Genomic DNA, 23,459 nt, shown 5'->3' with positions numbered 1-23,459 from the left:
AGACGTCACGTAATTATAGTGCCCCATCTAGGTAAAATTTGACTTTCCAACTTGTAAACTGAAGAAGGAACTCTACGAGGCCCAGTCCTGTTCTGTGGAACGTGTTCTCCCATACACTGGATATACATTTGGCTGCCATTTACCTTTGCACGTTTTTCTATCAGGCTGAAGCATGAATCCCATTGGGCAGCTGCAGTGCACGCCAGTGGCTGCATCATGGCACTTGCTGTCACAGCCTCCATTGTTGACAGCACACGTTTCTGAAAGAAGATAAACCAACAATGGAGAACACTTTTAAAGTATGCATAAATACTTCAAAACTTCAGCAACAGTTCCTGAAGACTATATGAGTGTTGACAGGCTAGATATGAAATTTTTATAAAGTTTCTGGGTGATATTCTGTCTTCTTGTTATTATTATTTATTAAATTTGTACACTGCTCTTCATCCAAAGATCCCAGGGCAGTTCACACAAAAAAATAGAAAATGGGAATATTGAGGCAAATGATTTCCCATGAACAGTGCTAGACTGAGGTATACAAAATATTCCACTTCTGCTTATGAATGGAAATGAAACATCAAACTTTCAAAAAGAAAAAGAAAGAAAGAGTGCCCAATATTATCCTGTCAGATAATCTGTTTCACAGAAATTCAATTTGTCAGCCAAAGACATTGCAAAAAATAGTTCAGGGCACTCCTGTCAGAAAGTGTACATGGCAGAAAAGTTAAAAAGGGAATAACTGGTTTGCCACCCCCACCGCCCATCATTTCTAACAGCCATGTGAGGAAAAGAACAAGCAGACGTGAGGAACTGCCATTTCCACATGCTACTGCTCTCACCAGAAAGCCTGGGCTGCTCTTGCCCACTCCCCACTCAGAACCGACTGAAATGGAGCAGCAGAACCATCTGTTCTGAATGGTGGGGTAAAGAGAAGCCAGTTAGGCTCCAGAAAGCCAAACCACTCCCCATAAGATCAACACATTTCTGCTGCAGATGCCTCAGGGAAGGTAGGGAAACCAGGCTATTTCTCAAGGGTCCAACAAGGCCTGTTTTTAGACCCATCTGCTTCGATGTCAGTTAGTTGATATGAGAACCTGGTAACATAAGTTTGCTTGATTTCATCTTCCTTCCCCACCCTGTTTTCTTTTTATGTTGTAACTTTTTGGATTGTAGTAATTGGTAGCTACTGTGTATATATAGGTATCAATATTGATATGCAAGCCACTCTGGGAGCCTTTCTGGCTGAAGAGTGGGATACAAATGCTATGAATGAATAAATAAATACATACATACATACCAGCAGCAGACAGCATGGTGGGACTCTGCTTCTCACCTGACTTCTGGTCGGTTGTGTGGCTGGCAGTACACAGAAGGTGGAGAGGGAGGTGGTGAAGAGATTAGCACAGTGCAAACACACCAGCAGGAACATGGACTGGCTCTGCTGGTGCATTTGCACTATGCCAAACTCTTCACCACTTCTCCCTCTTCCTCCCCACAAGCAGATGTTATGTGACCAATCAGAAGTTAGGTGACTGGGGCCACCCTACTATGCCACCCACTGCTGTTACATACATAATCTGCCTTTGCGTACATGAACAATAGCAGCATTGGCTGGGCTTTTACTTTAATTGAATTATTCTAACCAACTCAGATGCTTGCTACTCAGGACGGGGAAGTATTTAACACACATCATTTACATCTTGACAAAATGTGCTTGCAAATCAATCTTCATTTGTTGTTCTTGCCACAAAGTACATTGCATAGAAATGGTGTAGCTTGTTAATGAAGATTCATATTTGAAAATATTAGTGACTACAGTATGTGTCTTGGGCTCTAAGGAATGTAATCTGTTTTGGGTATTAGTGAGCAAAGAAATTGGAATGCTTTCCATCTAAAAGTGACCCATGCCTATGAAACTAAAATACTATAAACATACTTACTCAGTTTATGTAATGTAGCCCATCAAAGCAAATGTTGTACTTTAACTCTTGTAGTTTCAGGGCTGGGCCAAAGCAAAGCAAGTCACTGAAGATTTTATTTCCTCTTAAATATACTTTGTGAAAAGCATCCATGAAGTCTAGGCTTTTGGTATGCAAAAGGGCCAGTTATGGTTTGTTATGAGGCCGATAGAAAAGGCAAACAATATGTTCCAAAGGCAGCAAGAGTTCATGTTCAGGGTACCAGTGGTTACATAAGACTTTATTTTAGGGCAACACGTAATCTCTTATTCCAGAACAAGGAAGTTCAGAACAGAACGTTGTGGGTGGCCCTCATTAAGAACACTCCAGTTTCATAGAAAAGCTCCTACGTGTCCCTCTTAACATATTTAACCAGCAATTTGCTTACATACTGAAGTGAAAAAATCATAGTCTCCGTACAATTATTAGGTAATGTCACAACTATTGATAAGGTGTGTAGTTATGGAGGGCTGGTAGCTAAGACAATAGAATTTTTCTTACAGTATGATAACTAGACTATTATATAATGGTCTGAGCTGATCTTCCAACTAGGAAGAAAGGTGTGTTGAATTCTGATCATACTTTTTGAACACACATCCCCTCGCCACTTTGCCCAAACTGGGCACCTCTTTGCACTAGCACTTTATATCAGTTTCATTTACAATTTCTACAACTACTACACATTTTAGGGTGCAATCTACCTTAATTATATTTAATGGGAGCTTTAGGAGAAATGCGTCACACATTTCATTTGCACCAGTATTTTGCTAGGCACTCTGCAGGGCATAAAAGTGAAGCAACTTGCTAATTACATTTCTCCCTAAACATTCCATCACTGAAGCTGCCTCTCTCTCCCTGTCACCCTGTGACAACTCCTCCTTTCCACTCCAAGCTTACGTAGTCTAGGCGGCTTGATCTTAATAAAACAAAGAAAACAAGCAGGCCCCAAAATTTACTAATCAGCGTTTTGACGGATTATATTAGTTGCACATTCTGTTATCCAGAGTAGCCAATGTGGTGCCCTTCCAATGGCCTGGACTACAGCCCCTATTAGCTCCAGCCAACATGGCCAGTGGTCAGAGCAGGTGAAAGTTGGAGTCTGCAATATCTGAGGGTGCCATATTGGCTCTTCTGCTGCACCCTGTAGGACAATTTTTGGGGGACACACCTCAGCACCATTAGTGCACAGTAAACTTGGTTTTTCTCTGCATGTACAAATCCACAAATACGATTCCGAGACTGATTAATTCCACTAATATAGCACACATTGATCAGTCATTTGGTTTCAGACTAAGCAATGTAGGTGGTTACATTCTCACTGCAATTGTGCACCTATTATAACATGCAACCTGAAATATTCAGACCAGACTGGCATAATATTTATCATTATCATCACTGTCATGATCGTCATCTTCTCTCTTTCCAAACAGCCTAACGTTTTATTCTTTAAATTTATATCCCACTCTTAGATTTACATCTATTTGCCATCTTAAACTTTGGACGGGGTGTACCCTGAGCTGGTTATATCAATAGCAGACCCATAGTAACCATTATCATATGAGGCAGATCCACAAGCACCAATGCACATATGGAACATTTTTTGCGTAAGAATGCAGTGGCCTTAAAGCAGACAGAATTTTAAAAGGTCATCAACATCCTGCGGTGCTCAGAACTTGGGGAAAATAACTAAGATCTTTTCTGGGCCACTGAGCCATAAGCACTAATGAGGTGTTTAACTATATTCTCGTATGCCAAGTTAGTATGTAGCTATTACATAATTAGCTATGCAATGACTGCTATACAATTAAGCTGTTAAAATGTTTAGACATTTTTAAACCCATCAACAATGAATTTTTATTTTGCATTTTATTGTCCTAGCATGGTTTTACATGATCCTTCTGTAAATCTTTACAGTCTGTATTGAATTTAATCGCCTTGAGGCATTTTGTATTATTTGCATATGTCATTTGTTCATATTAATGAATATCTTATGCAGCACATTAAGAAACAGCGAATCACACTGTTAACCTCTCTCTATTAGGAAACGGACTAATAAGCCATATAGGAAAAGAAAATGTTGCAAATCAATAGAGACAGGCAACATGGCTCATGGAGAGAGGAAACATGATAAATCAAATGTATGATGAAATGGACTGTTATTTACAAAAGCGTACACATCACAGTGACCAGTTAGCCTCTAAGATACAACAGCATTTTTCAATCTTCATGCTGCTACTGTGGCCAATGTTGTGCCCTCCAAATATTGTTGGACTAGTAACTCCGTCCAGCCCCAACCAGCACAGCCAATTGTCAAGAGATGTTGGGAGGTGCAGTCCAATAACATCTGGAAGGCACCATAGTGGAGGACACCAATTTACTGTACTTTCTCTTCCAAAATTAAGAGACAGCAGAATGTGTGATATTTTCTATTCATCTTGAGTGACTATTGGGAACATGGCTCTCCAGATCTAAGAGAATCAACATGATCCACAAAACCACAAAGAGCATGCACACATGGATGTGGGAAAAGCAAGACTACCTTGCTTCTGGAGCACTATGCAACAGATACACCAGGCTATAGCACAACTGGCTAACAAACAGAAAAGTTCCATACATGTTAAAGTCAGCATCCCAGACATCTCGTCTCTGTTTTGTGAGATCCTGCCAAATCAGTAATTACAGTTCTTAATGAAGTAGAAGACCTATGTCTTGGTTGCACCACTTCAGAGGCTGTAGGTGGGAGCTCACATAGTAAAATGCTGCCCCACAGAGGGGAAAACATAGAAAATACTTCTACATATTAAAATCTAGTGTGTCAAGGAAAAGTCTAGGTTGTGATCCTTCTCCCTGAAACCTTGAATTGTCTTTGGTTTTTTTGTGGTATGGAGGAGCATCATGTAACTTCTTCCTGAAGTGAGAATCAATTCTAATTTTAATCAGGATCTTCAGGGGCAGCATCCCTTTCCAGTGTTTAGTATTTCTCTTGCACAGGAACTGAATGCCAAAGGATCTCCAGAGGGCTAAGGCTGTAAACCTTTTGCCAATGTTAAGATCAGGTGAAGAATGCTGACTGCCATCAGTATACAGAAAGAAGAGTTTGAAGAAGAGTTTGGATTTGATATCCCGCTTTATCACTACCCGAAGGAGTCTCAAAGCGGCTAACATTCTCCTTTCCCTTCCTCCTGCACAACAAACACTCTGTGAGATGAGTGGGGCTGAGAGACTTCAAAGAAGTGTGACTGGCAGCAGCAGCTGCATGTGGAGGAGTGGAGACGCGAACCTGGTTCACCAGATTACGAGTCTACCGCTCTTAACCACTACACCACACTGGCTCTTTCACTAAGAAGTAATGCCTTCCAGGATGGAACATGGGAGTTGTTTAACATGAGTCAACCAGACATCTCCAAGCTGAAAACAAATGTTTCTATAGTCAGAGCAGAACTGTTGAGCAAAACATGTGAGCTGCCAAGACAAGGAAACATTTGCCAAAGATGAGTGTACAACAGCCAGGGCCAGCCTTACTCCGAAGTACCACAAAGCCGACACTTGGTCTGCAATCTCCAGTCCAGAGTACAGGTGTAGGGTAATGTTGACTTTAGTTATGGTGCAAAATTGTTTGATGGCTATTTGATGTGTGTAATGAAGCCCCAAACAGTGGGAAGCAATTTTGTTCAGCTGAGCAGCAAGGTGGGAGGAAGGAGGAAGAGAAAGGGGGAAATTTCACCCTTTCCTCATCAGCTATTTCCCCCCTCAAAATTGTAAGTAGCCTCCCTAGCATCACCCACCAAATTGTTTCAGAAGCATTATTACATTCAAAGCATATTCCCCACAAGCATATTCAGCATGTCGGTGGGCTGCTATATTGATACTATTATGACAAACAAACAAAAGCATACTCCCCATGGAGGAAATGCAGTCTTTGGTTTGATTTAAATAGACAGTGGGTGGTCCAAGTACAATACTGGGGGATGGTTGGGGAGTAATCAAGTTTTAGCATTCTTATGATGCAAAAAAAGACAGACAGACAGGAAAAGAAAGAAAGCTTCTTACTAGTGCTGTGAAAAATGTGAAGATGATTCCAGGACCCTACAAAAATTATTATCACTTAGTAATAGGAATCCTTCATTTCAAGCATGGGACAAGCAAAACAACTGAGAATTACTCCAGTTTGAGACACAGACTGCACATATCTGGTGCAAATCATCTAGCATCAAGGAGTGATGAAATAGTATCAAAAAATTATCTTCTGGAAGAGGCCTTGGAAGACTATGTAGCATATTAAGTTTGTAAAAATAGTGGTTGTCTACTACCAATTATGGCACTAACCCATTTGAAAGAGTTTTGCCTTATTGTGTGTGTGGTGGTAACCTTAAGTCTCTGTAGATATTGTCTTGATCATTGGTAAGAGACAAAATGACCTTCCTTTTTCCCTTCATCCATTCTGCTTCATCAGTGCTTATCTCCTACCTCAACTCTACCATTACAAAATAAGGCAGCTTAGAAAAGGGCAGATCCCCATCCTTCTCACAGTCACATAGCCTTTCATCTCATGTGAATCCTCATGGAAGAAGTGAGCAACGATGCACTCAGCTCAGCCTTATGCTTCGGTCTATACTTCAGAGCTGCATAAAACAATGTGGATCAGAGCTAACCCAGCATTATCAAGTCAAAAGTGGCAAGTAGGGACTAGCTGGTGAGATCCACAGAATGTAGGCATGGTTTTTCAAAGTTTCCTGTTGTGTCCTTAGGTTTAATATGGATGCAATGCTCATAGTTGCTACCGTAATCAAAGTACAATCCTCCATCTTTATCCAGGTCTGTTAGCATGCTATTTTAAGTTACAAATCTTTCATTAGGTAGTAGAACAGAAGCCAATACTTGCTGTAATATATGGCAGCAATAAGAAAGGTAACTCAAAAACAAGTTTCCCAAATGCAGGCTCCACATTTGGCTCTGCCATAGAATCTTAACACCGTTTTGGGGCAAGTCATTGAATCCTTGTTGCCTTTGTGTTTCCATTGATGTAATTATGCTATCCTTGAACACATTAATGGCACATTAAAGACTGCTGTAGATTTTGCATACGTAAGCGATGAAAGTCAGCTAAGTACCTAACAAAGACAAACAAGCTTCTGGAAACTGCTTTAGCGATTACGCAATACAGAAGCAAATAACAGAACACACACTGCCCCTTACCCCTAAAAGCGGATGGATATATTTTCTAGCAAAAGAACAGTCCATTAGCCCAAGCAAAGCAAGCAGCCATCTGAAGCCCCACATTGCATAAAAGTTCTGTTATTTGTGGGATAATTCTGTTGCCATGCATGTCTTTTTCTCCACTATCTGTGTAGCTCCAGGCCTGCACGCTCTTCCCTGATAGCTGGGGACCATGCAGATTACAAAGGCTAAAAAGAGATTTAGAAATAGCAGAGATGGGGCAGGTTAGATAGTTAGTAAGCACCAGTGCCCCTTTGAGTGGCCCTTCTGCCCTACTCTCTAGGGTGCAAAGTGAGGCATGCAGTTAGTACAACAGCTCAGGCCCCTGTGCCCAGTTATTATATTCAAAAATACAAAATGCAGCTATAGTTAAAACTCCTCATAGAGATAGAGAACAAAAATATTTACCATTAGAAAACGTCTGGGGGGTAACGTGCTGCTGGAGGTGCCTCTCCCCTGTTTAATATTATAAAAAAGTGGTTTAGAAACAGTATCTAGCAAGGAGCTTGGCTTTAAAAAATGTAAATATTCCCAAAGCACAGATGAGTCACAAAATTTCAGTGATTCCCCTCCCCTTTCCCCCCACAAATCTGGCTGAAAGAAACTACCCAATCACTTGGCCAATGGATCAATTTCATAATGGTTTCCTTCCTGTTCACCAATCATCATACACCCCCGCTTGTCTACTACCATATATCAGGCTGTGCTAGAATACTAACTAGTGGGTTTTTCCAGAGCATAGGCTGAGAATAAAAAGACAGACAAAAGAGAGAGAGAAAACTGAACTCTATTACTATATTAAACTAGTTTCTCAAGCCAGATGTAGAAGCAGCTTTGAAAGAGCTCTTGTTTATCACAGAGGAGGAGAACTACATTTGGGCAGTAAGGCAGCATGCATGTAAAGAAAACCTGACTGTTCAAAACAGCAAAGACAGAACCTCAGCTAATACAGAACAAGCCACCCATCAGCTTCTGTTTTAAGAGGTAGTCTGGAACTCAAGATCTGCTTATCTGTCATGTTTCATCTGCAAACCTGGGTGCAGGTCTCTGCTGATGCTAGTTAATCAGCTGAGCTATTCCAGCAGAAGATAAATGAATGACAACAGTTTTATCCTATTATGATCCTTCAACAGTAGGTCCCACTGCATTCAAATAGTTGTATCCAAAGTAGCACTAAGCAGAGGTGGATTTAGGGGTCCAAATGCCTGAAGGGTACTGCAATTATCCCCCACATGCCCCCTAAATCTGTTATGCACCCCAAGTGGATTTCAGGAGGGAACACGGCAGCTGGGGGAGTCCTACTGCAGAAGCAGAAATCCTTGCACTGTCAGGATGCATAAGCTGGATGCTGCCAAATTATTCTTACTCCCAAGTAAGTGTGCAAAGGATTACAACTTATTTCACATCAAGGGATATAAATTCAAAGCAGTCCTGCTCTAAGCAACCTCTCATATTTTGGCTATAAATGCCTTTCCTTACGTCATCTTAACCAGAGTTTGACATGGGACTCTTCAGATAACAGCATCTGAAGAATTGGCTGTGCGTAACTCATGGCTAGAGATGCATAAAAGGTACCACACTTTTCTATTTCCTAGGGAAGTTGAATTCTCTCAAGTCTGCTTCCAGTGCTTTACTGAACATGCGTCTTCTCTAAGGAACATATGTTTTAGATACCTGGGCTGATGCCTGGGAACGATTGTGGACAACTAGGCCATGATCTACAGTGCATAATGAACTATACACATGCAAAGGCTTCCTCAAGGTTTTCCATGCATTATTTGCCAGTGCTGAATTGTGCAATGCTTTTTTAAGCGTCACCATATCAAAAGTGGTTTGCTGATCTGGGGCCAAGAGTGACTTTTAAAAAAAGATGCTATGTAATTCAGCCACACTTTCATGTTGGAATAGCAACCAAATGGCCTCAAAAAGAGTGGCAAACCAAAATCCTGTTTCTGAAAGAAACCAATTGAAACTGAAGACCAGCAGTATGCTCAGTGGAAGAAGCAAAGGTTCAAAGCATATTGAAGTCACCTGAGATGAACATATGTCATTAAGGATTATTTGGAACAGATACAGTGGTACCTCGGGTTAAGTACTTAATTCGTTCTGGAGGTCCGTTCTTAACCTGAAACTGTTCTTAACCTGAAACACCACTTTAGCTAATGGGGCCTCCCGCTGCAGCTGTGCCACCGCTGCGCAATTCCTGTTCTCATCCTGAAGCAAAGTTCTTAACCCGAGGTACTATTGCTGGGTTAGTGGAGTCTGTAACCTGAAGTGTATGTAACCTGAAGCATATGTAACCCAAGGTACCACTGTACTGAGCTGCACAAGGCCTTTTGGGCTAAAGGAATAGGGAATACTAAGAGATAAGGATCAACTTATCCCAGCCTGGAGCTATGGCCTATTTTGGATTCACTGAACTCTCCTAAGAAATGAACTTGTGCAAACCTCCAGTTCCTCCTTTAAAGGGACATGAATATGTGAAGTTTGCCGCAGCACTGGGAGGACGACTTAATGAAACCATCTGCTATTCCTGGGACATGACAAGGCTGACCCATATTAACGCCTTGCACTTACAAACAACACAAAGAAACAGCTAATTGGACAAACCTAACCCAAAGCGCAACAAGCTGGCAGCACAAGAGAGCATGCGGCCAGGCAGCATACACCAAGCATGTGGAATACGTTATCCCAAAGGGAGCAAGAGAGAGTCATGGCGTCTGAATGCTGGCTTGTTAGACCTAATGAGTACCAAATCCCAGAGTCAAGAGTGTGGAGAAAAGTCAGATGCACCCTGAAAATAAGAAAGAATAAATGGGCAGGAATAGTTCATTCCCCATTGCTCCTGATCAAGTGGAGCCCACACTTTTCAGCATATCTTGCTACAAATAATATCTCCGTATCTTGTGCTTGACAAGCAGAGCTTTTGTGAACAGGCCTCATCAAGCAGATTGTGAAGGATCAGCCTTCCCCTTCATGCAAAGCATTGGGGTGAATGTGTGCCTACATGGGGGTGGGGGCGGCGGAAGGAGATGTTCTCTTTTCCTCTACAGCAGAGAGAAGGTGTTGTTTTCTTCATAGCTACTCCCCAAGAATGCAATCGTTTTTCAGTTTTATGGATGTATAGCAAATATTTTTTTTAAAAAACTTTTATTTTGCTCCTGCACCTTCCACTTGCATTCTTGCCAGTACTTTCACACCAACATATTTAAAAAAAATATTTGATTACCAAGCTTACCAAGCATGTGATTAAACAGTAGTAAAATCAATGCACAAGACTGTGAGATCTACCACTTTCTGAAATCACCATGATCTCCACTAATTTTGGGGGATGGTGTAAATTTTGCCTACAATCAACATAGCAACACATACACCTATTACATATGTACATATTGGAATATTCTGTGCCCAATAAATTATGCCAATAAAGCAAAACTGCATATATTTACATTTGTCGTCTCCTGTTGGCCATGATGGGAGGAGACAAGGGATATGTAAAGCAATCGCCCCCCACGACCGAATGTAAGAAGCTGACATATTGAATCAGATCATTTGTCGCATGAAGCACAGGAATGTCTACTGCTACATGTAAGTGGCTCTCAAGAGTCTGAGGAAGAGTTTTTCTCCATCACACGCTACACGATTTTTAGTTGGAGGTGCCAGGTATTGAACCTGAGACCTTCTGTATGCAAAGTCTCTCGCTTATTCAAACTTCTGCTTACTTTTTGAGATTTTACTAGTCATGCTTACCTCTGCAGCCATAAGGGCTAGAAACCTTAGTTTTTTAAAGAATGAAATATTTTAAATCCTCAGAATGCTGCGCAATATACACTGCTATCAGCGCCAATGCATTTAAATACACATACAAGTTCATTCTTTTCATTCTGCTGCCATGTGTTAGAGGCTAGTCTTCCACAAAACCATTGTGCAGCTCTTTATTCACTAATCATTTTTATAGAAGATAAATAACTGATACTTAAAAGTTATTGCCCTCTCTTCCCCCAGCCTTTGATCCCAGGGACAAGGCAACCTTCATTAGGACTGACCCAACTCTATAAGAGGAATGTTATTCATTATCTACATTTTTAAAAGCAGCATTAAAAAAAAATGGGGTAGGGGGGGAATGAAAAACACCAGCCATGGCCTAATGAAACTGTCATTCAAGCAAGTTCACTGCACTTCCTGCCACGGCGTGATCTGAAGGGGACCTGTATTAGGCGACCTGTTTGGAGCAGCCTTTCAGACACACCGCATTCAATTTCAAAGTGCTCGGTCAAGGGAGTGGGTTTGCATTTGCCTTGCTGGAAACTTTATTCCCTGTGAAATGATGAAATATTTCAGCGGAAATGAAGGATGGGTGAAGGGGGGTGGGTGAGGATGGCTGTTTGCTAAGACTCGGCTATAAAACAAAAAAGGGCAGTTATAAATATCCAAGCAGGTATCTTACCCTCTCGCCTCGCTATAAATCTGTCCCCTGGGCTTCCCCCACTGGGAGGGGAGATTAGTTGCCTCGTAATAACCCTTGCCTGCACAATCCGACAGTGTTTTACAAGCAGAGCAGCTATGAGCAGAGAGTACCCTGCAGTACACATGAATGGGATGCTTCAGACTTCACTCCTTTCCTTCCCATCCACGCAGCTAGAAGCAGGGACAAATGGAGGAAAAGCTCAGGCTATGTGCTCTGCAAGGCCAGGTTTTCATTTTCGGTGCAGGGGTGTCCCGTGTGTCATGCTCCCCGCCTTTTCAATGTATTCTTTGATGTGCTCCCCATTTTGGAGTCCAGAATAAGTTGCTAAACAAAACAGAACTTTTGTACAACTGTCAGCCTTTTTTCTGTCTGAAGACCTGAATACTAGGGATACATTTTTAAAAGCCACCGATTCTTGAACGAGATCCCGAGAAACAGCCAAGTCTGGGCTGAGCCAGCATTTCTTAGCTATCCTTACTCTTGGAAGTTTTCACAGAGTAGCTGTCCCTGCCTTATGTTGTGGCTGACAACAGTAGTAGAAAACAGCCCCTAGTAGCCTTGCATGTGTACATAGAGAAATTTGCCTCCTGTTTTGAAGGAGACATGAATCTGTAGTGCAAAAGGCATGTGGGTTGCATGATGAAAGGATTTACATTATGCTTCTAGACCATGGGGAGGCAAACTAAGGCCCGGGGGCTGGATCCAGCCCAATCGCCTTCTAAATCCGTCCCACGGACGGTCCAGGAATCAGCGTGTTTTTACATGAGTAGAATGTGTCCTTTTACTTAAAATGCATCTCTGGGTTATTTGTGGGGCATAGAAATTTGTTCATCCCCCCAAAAAAAATAGTCCGGCCCCCCACAAGGTCTGAGGGAGAGTAGACCAGCCCCTTGCTGAAAAAGTTTGCTGATCCCTAGACTGTACAAAGCAAGGCTGGGGAAGCTTTGGCCAAGATGTAGCAGTAGCAGCCAGTGAGGTGGGGCAGATCTGTAGAGCTGCTCTTCAATACCTGGCATTGCTGCAGCTTAGCAGGACAAGGCTGGGGCTGGGCAGGGACAAATTCAGGGCTTTGTGGATATGCTGGCAGAGCCAATCCAGTGCTCCCACCAATGTACCCACCCTGCTCCAGCGCCATCCATGTAAGCTGCAGTTATGCTAACACTGGAAGGGTACCTTTGCCGCACTACCACACATAAACTGCTACTGGTTGGACTACAACTCCCATCATCCTTCACACACACACACCAGTATGGGGGCTGGGAGTTGGAACCCACAGTTTTCTCATCCCTGGTATAAAGTATATATATAGTTGTTAATATCTTTTAATTGTTTCAGCAAGCAGTTAGTGTGCACGCTGACTTTCAAAATGGAAAAGTTGATTTAAACTTTCTTTTTTACTTGGTGATTTTTAAAAGGGGAAGGGGTAGATCTTTAAAAACTCATTGCTTTAAATTGCTGCAGTTTAAGTCTATCCACCCTGCTCAATGCATTAGCTGAGTGAAAAACATCTGAGTTTTCTCATCAACAAAATATTGCTATTTGGGTTCTGGGAAAATAAAAGTGTTGTTCAATAGAAGTGCTACTTTCAGGGAAAAGTCTCAGTCGCCAACTATAAATGAAAAACAACTATAGATCAAGTGTTACACTGTAAGCTGATTGTTAGGAAAGGTTATAACTGGCTTTTGAGCACAACATCTCCTGAAATCATAGCAAATGGATGGATCAGTCAGTTAGCTTAGATGTGAATTAATACCATTACATTACTAAAGAAAGCCCAGAGGGTTGTATACAGTGGTGCCCCGCAAGACGAATGCCTAGCAAGACGGAAAACTCGCTAGATGAAAGAGTTTTCCGTTTTGGAGGTGCTTCGCAAAACGAATCTCCTATGGGCTTGCTTCGCAAGAAGAAAATGTCTTGCGGGTTCCTGCGGGTTTTTTTCCTCCCCCCTTTTTCTAAGCCGCTAAGCCGCTTATCAGCTGATCCGATAAGCCGATAAGCCGCTAATAGCGCTAATCCGCTAATCCGTCAATGGGCTTGCTTCACAAGACGAAAAAATCGCTAGACGAAGAGAATCACAGAACGGATTCTTTTCGTCTTGCGAGGCACCACTGTATATAAAGTAACAAGAACATTCACTGTAAGATATCTATGTTGAGTTTTCTCTTTCATGCTTATGTAATGCACAGAACGAAGTTTGTACACAGTATTGCATGGCAAGAAGGAGGATGTGGCATAAAGACAAGCCATACAAGATGAGATGAGAGAACTACTTTTTAGAATTCCACTTTGGTAAATAAAAAACTAATCATTATTCCATATGAGCAAAATTAAAGATGAGGCTTGGCCCATGCTTGGGATCGAGCTTTTAAGCTGCACTCTTAAGCACATTACTTGGAAGTTCAATTGAAATGAGTGAGACTTATTTCCAAGTTTATTTGCTAAGAATCCAGGCGCCAGTGTTTCTGGACCACAATTCTCCATACATAACATAAAAATAACAGCACTAAATGGATGTCTTGGGAATACAAACTAGTTGTAAGACACTCGGCTACTGCCACAACTGAGGTCAGATATGTACTCTAAACTTACAATAATGAAGGTAGAGGGAGAGCAGGATTTGGGCTGACTTTGGTTGGTATGGGAGCATCATCACACTGGATGTTAAATTAAAGTATTCAGTGCAAGGGTCAAGATTTGCTTGATTCCAGCAAGAAACTATCATGTGAAAACTGTATGGAGAGCACGGAGAACCTCAGCAGATGCACTCAAAGGCAATATCTAAGCTGGTTTTTATTCCATTAAAAGAAAACTACAATAAGAATAGAAATTATTTACAGCAATTTGTGGCTTGATTACTTCCTACATGGGGCGTCTTAAAATTAATCTGCTGTCAAGCTGCACATGCATCTGAAACCAGTAAAGCTTCTATCTCTCTCTGATGTTTTATTATTCCAAAACACACACAAATCAAATGTGTTGGGTTTTCTTTCATTCCGACAATTGTTCTCAGGCTGAGAGATCATGATGCCAAATTTTTGGTTAGAACAGGCTGCTATGTTCTAATATTAACCTCTCCAACCCTCCCAGAGAAAAAAGAGGATAATAAAGAGAAGACAACAACTATCTGGTGCAACATGCAGACTCATTCATTCAATGTGTTTTAAAATTCTGAAATTCCTGTGCATTGACAAGACTACATGTCTGAAACATTCAAGCTATTTTTTTGACTGGCATGTTTAAATTAAAATTATATTAGGCAGACAGATACAAGAGATGTTCATCCACACTTTGGTGTTGTTGTTGTTTAGTCGTTTAGTCATGTCCGACTCTTCGTGACCCCATGGACCAGAGCACGCCACGCTACTTGATTTATTATTCCATTTGTTCCATTATACATTCTTCCATTTATTTCAGACTCAATGCTAACTATTTCAGCCAAACTAAACGTGACTTTTACCACAAAGTTTGGCGTTGTGTTGCTGTTTTTGTTTAACCAATAGCTGGCAGGGGATTGAGCTGGACTAAACGTGAGTTCTACCACATAGCTTGGCATTGTGTCACTGTTTTTTTGTTAAACCAATAGCTGGGGTAGGAGGCTGACCATACTTGCTGTTTGCATTGGGAAAGAAAGCTGCCATTGGAACAATTGGGGGCTTATCCCATTGCTGATAGTTAGGAGTGGGGATCTGATCCAGATTGGAACCACAAGTTGGGGATAAAGCATTGAAGTACCCCATACCATCCCATGCTTGCAAGCTGGTCATTGTCGTTCCCCCCATTTTCAGTTGGTTAAAAAAAAAAGATCAACTATACAACATCAAGCTAAAGGGCAAAACTAGCCGTGACTTTTATCTCTGTTTGCAATTCAGTTTTAAAAGACATGCTGTATGAACGCCAAGTTCCAAACATGTCGTATACTCCCAGCTAACTCTTGCAGCATCTACTGACTGAAGTCGAAACTGTCTTTGTTATTCAGCCCATAAGGATTTCCAAACTTACTGAGCACAACTGTGCATCTGTAGTATTAAGCAACCACATTTTATTTGTGAATGTTTTTGGCAAGCAAAATTGTGTGCGTGCGTGTGTGTTTAAACTCCATTTTCTATTAGAAACCTGAAGCATGGCTGAGCCACCACCGAGAACAATCCTGTACTTGTAGCTTTTGTGTTCCTATGTTCATCTGTCCCACTGCTATCCTCAAAACTACACATGACAGAACTGTGATTCTCTCGCTGGCTGTTTTTTAAGAGCTTAAGACTGCCACCCTATACAGTGTCTTGGGGTGGCATCAGCTTGGCTCCTAGGGTTTAGAAAGGGCAATCATCACCACTTCCGCCAAGGCTTCTGCTTGGCATTGCTGCTGTTCCCATCCCTCATGTCTCCCCCTCTGGACATTAGTTAGGAGGGAATTAATCTTTCCTCCCTGTCCCTAGCTTGTTGCATCTTCATGCTATTTGTCTCACAGGGGCCATTTCACCCTAGAAGCAAATGGCAGCCAAAATGTGTGCATCAAAAAACTTCTCTTTGTGGGTGTCTGTCAAGTTGCTCACACACAGAGGCACAGCTGGTTCACTTGTCCTCTCCATGTGAGTGAGCAGTGACAGGAACAAGGAAAAGGGACCTAATCTTGTTCTTTTCCTCTGGTTGGTAGTGAAAATTGTGTCTAGAGGGGGGAAGCAAGCAAATGAGTAACAGGAACAGAAATAAGGTGGTGTAGTTGGGGGTGTTCAGAGAAAAGGGCTCTTCTCCCTTCAGAGGGCATCTTGTCCAATGGCTCTCCAAACCTGGAGCTGATATAATAGCATCCCCTGATAATAGTCGCTTCCAGACAACCTATTTGTTGAGCATTCCTCCTGCACAAAGTTTGTACAGAGGTTATATGCCCTGCACTGGTTGTTGTGCATTCATTCTGATTTGCTTACAGGGAGACTTATATGACATTGCATCAAGCAGTTTGTTATCCCTTACTTTCTAGTGCATTTTCCCATTGCTTTTCTTCCTGCAGAATACCTGGAGTTTTTGGAAGGGGGTTTCCTGTGCAAGAACAGCAAATCCACTTTAATTGTGTAACCTGAATTTGCTGGTCTGTGACTGAATCACAGCTGAAAAAAATAGCAGCAGCCTGGAACCAGCCAGAAACAGAATAATAGACATCTTCCTCACAGGGTGAGGAGGTATGTGTGCATCTGCATTAGGAACTTGTAGCATTGCTGATATTACAGAAGGCTCTCTGTGTCCCTGCACTACTTGTATCAAGACAACATTTGTGTGAGAGCTTAGCAAACAGAATATCTGTGTTCTGCCAACACACATTTCAGAGTCAAGCTATATAGGGAATGAAAAGTCTAGGAGACAACTCATATGTGGAAAGGCTGAAGGAAATGCGTATGTCCATCCCAGAAAAAGAGGAAGGAGAGCAAGCAGCACAGTGACAATCTCTATATAAAACTTGTCCACATTTCCACTTGTCTCGTGCACTTTCTAGGCACAGGCACAAGAGATTTTGCATTTGCCCTGCAGTTTTCCAGAGACATATCCAGGCGCTGGTGAAACTGGCCCCTGCTGGGGGGCACAGGCCTGGTTGGGAGATGACGACAAAAATCACCTATCAGACTATGAAGTTTTTGGTGTATATGTGTGTGGTGATATGCCACTACTATTGCAGCAAGGTGAAATGTGGGAGAAACGTCCGCTTCTTCCTGTGCCATGGCACACGGGTGTGTGACTTTTTTCACCTTCCCTCCTTGCCTTGTCCTCACTCTGGACTCTTCAAGTAAAACGTTGCGATTTCTAATGTGGCTACTCTGCTAAGGTGATTTTTTTTTGGGGGGGGGGAGGCACTGATGCAACTCCTTGCCAAGTGAGCAAGGGCCCTTAGGTATGCCTCTGCAGCTTTCCCCTGGAAAACCTGCTCTATACCACTGAATCTGTGGAAAACACAACTGCCATTTGTTCCAATTCAGCAATAAAGAGCAGGTTTTCCCCAGGGAAAGTGGTAATGCAAACAGAGGTGTGGATGAACCCATATTAAAACAGGTTGGGGTGAGAAAAATTCTTCTTCACAGTATTATCTGAAGAGAATAGAAGAAACATAATCATACCATGGCAATTTAAGTTGAAGCTTGGATGGAAAAGAATATATTAACTCTAAAAAGTAGTTCAGCAATGGATCAAGTTGCCAAAAGAAACTATGAAGTCACCTTCCTCTCAGTGTGTGTGTGTGTGTGTGTGTGTGTGTGTGTGTGTGTGTGTTCCAAATAAAGGAATATGTCAGTGAAGATGCCCTACCTGAAGGCAAAAAGTTGTACTAGGAGATTGCAGAAAGGCTCAGGTGCCAAACTAATGACCCAAGTCCGGCAGGGCTACAATCTCCAACATGCTCATCCATTTGTGTGGGCATATATATTTGTGTAGAAGATATGCTCCACAAAATGTATAATCAGAGTGGTCCTATGTTCTATATAGGGATGGTGGAAAAAAATTGATTTAAGTCCACATTTAAAGACAAACCTACCAAATTCTTACATTCTGAACCAAAACACAGCCATCCTTTAAAATTCACAGCCAAGTAAATCCAAATCCAAATGCATATATTAGTGAAGATAACATAAAAAATGTATTGTAAGGGGAAATTGTAAAACAGTTTATTAGGCAAAATCAAAGACAAAAATGTGTTTATTGGGAGAAATTCACACTAAAATGGTGATGAATATTCATCAGGGTTTTTTTAAAATCACAAATTGCTGTAAAAATGTTGAGAACTTAATTGAAGATTGGAAAACTGAGTTACAGAGAAAACTGAATCAGACAGACCCATCATTCCCTAGTTCTATAGCAGGGTCAACCAACACATTACATTAATCTCAATACAAAATGATTGCCAGGTGAAGCCTTTTGTGCTCAATAACTTGTCGTTGTGGAAAAATACTGTTTTTAAACTCCATCTCCTTTCAAATTGTACCAGACTGTGAACAATTCAGAGCAGCTAGACCTTTGGATGCAATATAGAATCATTTTGAACTTTTATGGATTCTATTCCTAATGTGAAAGTGGAAGGTGGCAAAAAGCAGTCTTTTGGAAATCATTATATAATTCCTTAATCTTTCTGGGTCCAGGGACACACTTGAAAATCTAAGAAACTGCTGTGGGAACCACAAAAATAACAATTTCATGGGGGGGGCAGGAATTGTTGATGCTCAGAGTCCCCCTCTACAAAGGCAAACCACCTACCCTGCCAAAACATTTGGTTAAGTACAGCTTGTAAAGTTGTCCAAATCCAGCTCTGTAATGAATGTTAACTATGGCTATTTTAAACAAGCCATCTTCAGAAACCATGGTTTAAATGAGGCTCGTTTGAAACTAACTATAGTTAATGTTAACCACAGTTTCTCATGCTTGGATGACATAACAAACTGAGGCTAACAAAAAATGGAGGTGAAAAGTTCTGACCACCTCCTCCCAAACACATGGGGTGGGGGAGAAGAATGGAGGGCAAAAGTGTGCAATCTCAAAGAAGCTGGGTTCGTTCACATCTCTCTAAGGCATAGTTTAGTGTGATGTCCAAACACAGTCTTTATGTTTGGCACCTTACACATTTTTTTTACTGTTAGCTTTTTTCTTCTCTTCTCTCAACGGTGACTTTTAGAGGGACAGAGGCAATTAGATTGATATTATATCATTATATTATTTTCATCTTGAACATAATTTGGAATTGATAGTAGGTGGAAAAATATAAACTCCCATAATTTATTATGGCAGAAGCCTTATACAGCCTTATATGTATGACATTTAATAAGTACTGCACTCTATTCCCCATTGAGAATACACAAAAGCTCTTTCAGCCAAGGTATGCACTATAGCTCTCACCTACCTATGCATGTCTTCCCATCAGAGTGTAGTACAAACTTCACATGGCAACCACACTTTGGTCCTTGATCTGTATCATCACAAGTGTGTTGGCATCCTCCATTTCCATAGTTGCAGGTCACTGGAAGGGGCAATAAAACATGCACATACTAAATGATAGCTCTCAAATGTTATCATCATGAAGTCAGTTACTCAGAAACTTGGGTCCAAGTTGTCAGGACACTGAAAATATCAATCTAAATAAAATTAAGTGGATTATGCACTCCAAGGATACTCATCAAATCATGTAGGTAGCCTTTTGAGTTTGCAGCAGCAAAAACACCAGTATTTTTTAAACACCTTAACAAATTTATTACAAGGGAAATATAAAAGTAAGATAGAAGGTAAAAAAGTGGTTAGAGAAATGCTAAGATTAAAGTAAATATATATGGAAGTCAGGAAGAGGGACGGGAGGAGGTCGATGCTCTGGTATGAGCGAGGTTTGAGTTTATTGATGTATGTATGACTATTGTATGGCTATGGTGATTACAAAAATTGAAAATGTAATAAAAATTATTTTTTAAAAAACAACAAATTTATAACCACATACATTCTTGTGCAGTAGACTGTACTTCAACAAATCAAAACAATCCCCTCCATTATCCCTGCCACATAGAAGGGGAAAACTATTTGTATAAGGTGGCACCAAGAGAAAGATATAGAAAGAAGGCAGGAATTGATGCAGAAAGCAGAGGTGTACCTAGGGGGTCAATGAAACCAGTCCCCGCCAGGGACACAGGCCCATGTATGTGTGCAAAAATCACCTTTCAGGTGTTGGAGTCCTCCCATAATACCTGGAGTGCCCCCTAATCACTAAGCACTCAAGCACCTGCTTTGCCCGCAAAAGAAATAAACTGGGATCTCCAACAGCAAAGGCAGTGGCTGCTGCTGCAGGAGGGGACGGAAAGGAGTCTTCAGAATGGCTTCCAGGCAGATAGCAGTGCAGGTGCCCCATCCAGCCCCTTGCCTGCTTCTCAGATTATTTTTTTGGGATGTGGGGCAATACAGCTCCTTGCCAAGGAGGCAAGGGACCCTAGGTACACCTCTGGCAGGAAGGTTTTCTATAGTGTTGTCCCTGGCTGGATTGGTCTTTGGGCTGCAATCCAGGCAGCAAAAGGACTTGGTCCCATGCTGAGCCCACCATCCAAACTTCTTTCCTATAAAATTTGACTACCTTAATCTACTATCTCTGTTCTGAAATACGGATAACTCTACAGGGTAGGTTCCCTGCATTCCTGGGTAAATCCTGGTCTTGTTGCACAAATGAAAATATAGGGAAGAAATTCATGGAAAAGAAGAGTGTTTCTTGTACCAACAATACATCATTATTGGCAAAAAGTGTAGCAGCCATTCATAGCCCTGGATTCCCCAAGTCTGATGAGCAGATGAGAAGAGGATCGCAGCCAACTGTGCACAAGCACCACGTACCTTGTAAGCTTTAGAAGCACTTGTGGCTCATCCACACTTACCCTTTGCCCTGAACTTTCTAGGCAGAGTTCTGTGTTTTAAAGTACCACGTCTGAGCGCTGTTTGCTCCGATTCAGTGGTAAAGAGCAGGTTTTCACGGGGGAAATACCAAGGCAAAAAAAGAAAAAAGCACTCGGATACAGTGCTTTAAAGCATGGACCTGTGCTTAGAAACACAGCACAAAAGGAAGTCTGCATGAGCCCTCAGTTATACTCCACTAAAAAAACAATCTTCTTGTCGTGACCAAGACACTTCAGGCCATCTAATTCAACATTCCCACTACCAGCCATAGTTAAATAGAAGGAAACCAGCGAGACATTAAGTTTGCTGATATGATCACCCATTAATGTTATCTAATTAACCCTTATCATATTTAAAGTATGTCTTTAACAAATGCCTAAGGAAACTGAGTATAATTTCTGTTTGAAAATAATCACACCTGGAAAAGCCACAGCAGTCATCAAATAAGCAGTGAACTCATAATTAGTGAACCTGCTTAAAGTGAAGGTATAACCAGACCAGAAGATTTTCACACAACCTATTGTTCAATGAGCAGGTATTCTATACCCAAATCTTTGATTTGCCAGTGTTTATACACTGCTTTCTCTCTTTCTTGCATGAAAGCTCATACATCCTTAAAGATGTATGCTCTAAGATGGATGTTAAGGGGAATAATAATAATAATAATAATAATAATAATAATAATAATAATAATGGGAATCTACTACTATCACTATTCCCAGTAGCTCTCCCACCCTCTCTTTTTTAAAAATGGGGAACTGGCACCAATACACCTGCCCACATGTCCAGCATGCTAAAACATGGAAAATTTCACAATCTGGAGATGGCCAACTTGCGATCTACTTTGTAAGAGAAGGCTCACCTCTTTCCACTAAGGCACTGATTCATATATATTTGGGTATGACTAGGTGTATAGATGGGGATGCGGGTGGCACTGTGGTCTAAACCAGAGAGCCTAGGGCTTGCCAATCAGAAGGTCGGCAGTTCGAATCCCCGCGACGGGGTGAGCTCCTGTTGCTCGGTCCCAGTTCCTGCCAACCTAGCAGTTTGAAAGCATGTCAAAGTGCAAGTAGATAAATAGGTACCGCTCCGGCGGGAAGGTAAATGGCACTTCCGTGCACTGCTCTGGCTTGCCAGAAGCGGCTTAGTCATGTTGGCCAGATGACCCGGAAGCTGTCTGCGGACAAATGCTGGTTCCCTTGGCCTATAGAGCGAGATGAGCATGCAACCTCAGAGTCGTTCGTGACTGGACCTAATGGTCAGGGGTGCCTTTACCTTTAGGTGTATAGATACAAGGATGTGCAAATGTTTTTTTTTTAAAAAAATAATTTTAAAGATTGATTGTGTGGTTTTGCCAAATCAGGTCTTAGCCAAAGAATACAAGACTTAAGTTGTGTGTTTCCTGCCTCTTCTGCAAAATAGCACAATTTCATTTAAAAACCACCCAATGCTGCTTTTATATGGGCTTTCGAGACAGGGTCCCCAGGCAGTAACTTACACTTGCAGTCTCGCTGATTCTTGGTGAGCTCAAAGCCGGGTCGGCATTCACAGGCAATGCCACCCTTTGGGGTCTCCCTGCAGATGTGGGCACAACCATGATTCTTGTTCATGCAGTTCATTCCTTCTAAAAGAGAAAAGAAACAACATAAAAGCTACCCAAAAGACACCAAAGGAAGCATGGAAAAGCTCCAGGTATATATACATGGAGAATATACTCTTTAACTGTGAAAAGTCATGCATAGATAACTTCTGGAGCAGGTTACTGTAAAGTAGTATTTCCCAATCTGGTGCCCTCCACGTGTTCTAGACTACAATTCCCATCAGCTCTGATCACTGGCCATGCTGCCTGTGGCTGATGGGAGTTGTGCTCCACAGGGTGCCAGAATTGGAAAGGATGTGTTCTGTGGAAAGTAAAGTATCTTTTCCTATTCACAGCAAGAAGACTAGACTGCACACCCCACACCTGACCCAGACACTAGTCTGTGGCAGCAGCCATGTGGCTGAAGTTCCTTGCATGCCTAGCATGGAAGGCTTGGGTGTACTGAAACAGCACACTGATCGCATTAATGTGAGCTGTCTGGAAGCTCCCATTATTAAATACAAGAAAGCCCTGGCTCAAGGGGCTGGCCAGCCAGCTTCTGAAAATCTATCTCTGGGTAGAAATTAAAGTATACGTGGAAAGTGTACTAAGGAAAAGTAAAAACCTCTGGTTCCCAATTGTTTCAGCAGCAATCTAGACCACCATTCATTGAACATATACAAATTAAAAATATATACAATGCACAAAGTAAAGAAAAATATAATACCCAGCAGAGTAAAGCATCTTACTAACTTCAAAGTCTCAAGATACCAAATAATGAAGAATAAATTATTTGAGATCTACAGATTACCACCAAAAAGCTTTTTTGAAAAGTACCAGTAAG

General features: G+C 41.6%; 1 protein-coding gene across 6 annotated transcripts in view; it reads right to left on the bottom strand.

Annotated features, from left to right (window-relative positions):
• SCUBE3 (signal peptide, CUB domain and EGF like domain containing 3) overlaps positions 1-23,459 on the bottom strand; it is a 110,938-nt gene that overhangs the window by 31,259 nt on the left and 56,220 nt on the right. For 3 of the 6 annotated variants that reach the window (XM_082226839.1, XM_082226835.1, XM_082226840.1), the window contains 4 exons: positions 22,535-22,660; positions 19,514-19,630; positions 7,584-7,631; positions 144-260 (listed from right to left, as the gene is read on the bottom strand). In XM_082226839.1, the coding sequence (XP_082082965.1) occupies positions 144-260; positions 7,584-7,631; positions 19,514-19,630; positions 22,535-22,660 (408 nt within the window). The remainder of the gene's footprint in view (positions 1-143; positions 261-7,583; positions 7,632-19,513; positions 19,631-22,534; positions 22,661-23,459) is intronic. The other 3 variants (XM_082226836.1, XM_082226837.1, XM_082226838.1) reach the window with 3 other exon arrangements.

The sequence above is a fragment of the Podarcis vaucheri genome, assembly GCF_965113315.1.
Source record: "Podarcis vaucheri genome assembly, chromosome: 6".
Classification (NCBI taxonomy): domain Eukaryota; kingdom Metazoa; phylum Chordata; class Lepidosauria; order Squamata; family Lacertidae; genus Podarcis; species Podarcis vaucheri.
The sequence above is the reverse complement of the archived record's forward strand: the minus strand, read 5'-3'. Positions and strand labels throughout refer to the sequence as shown.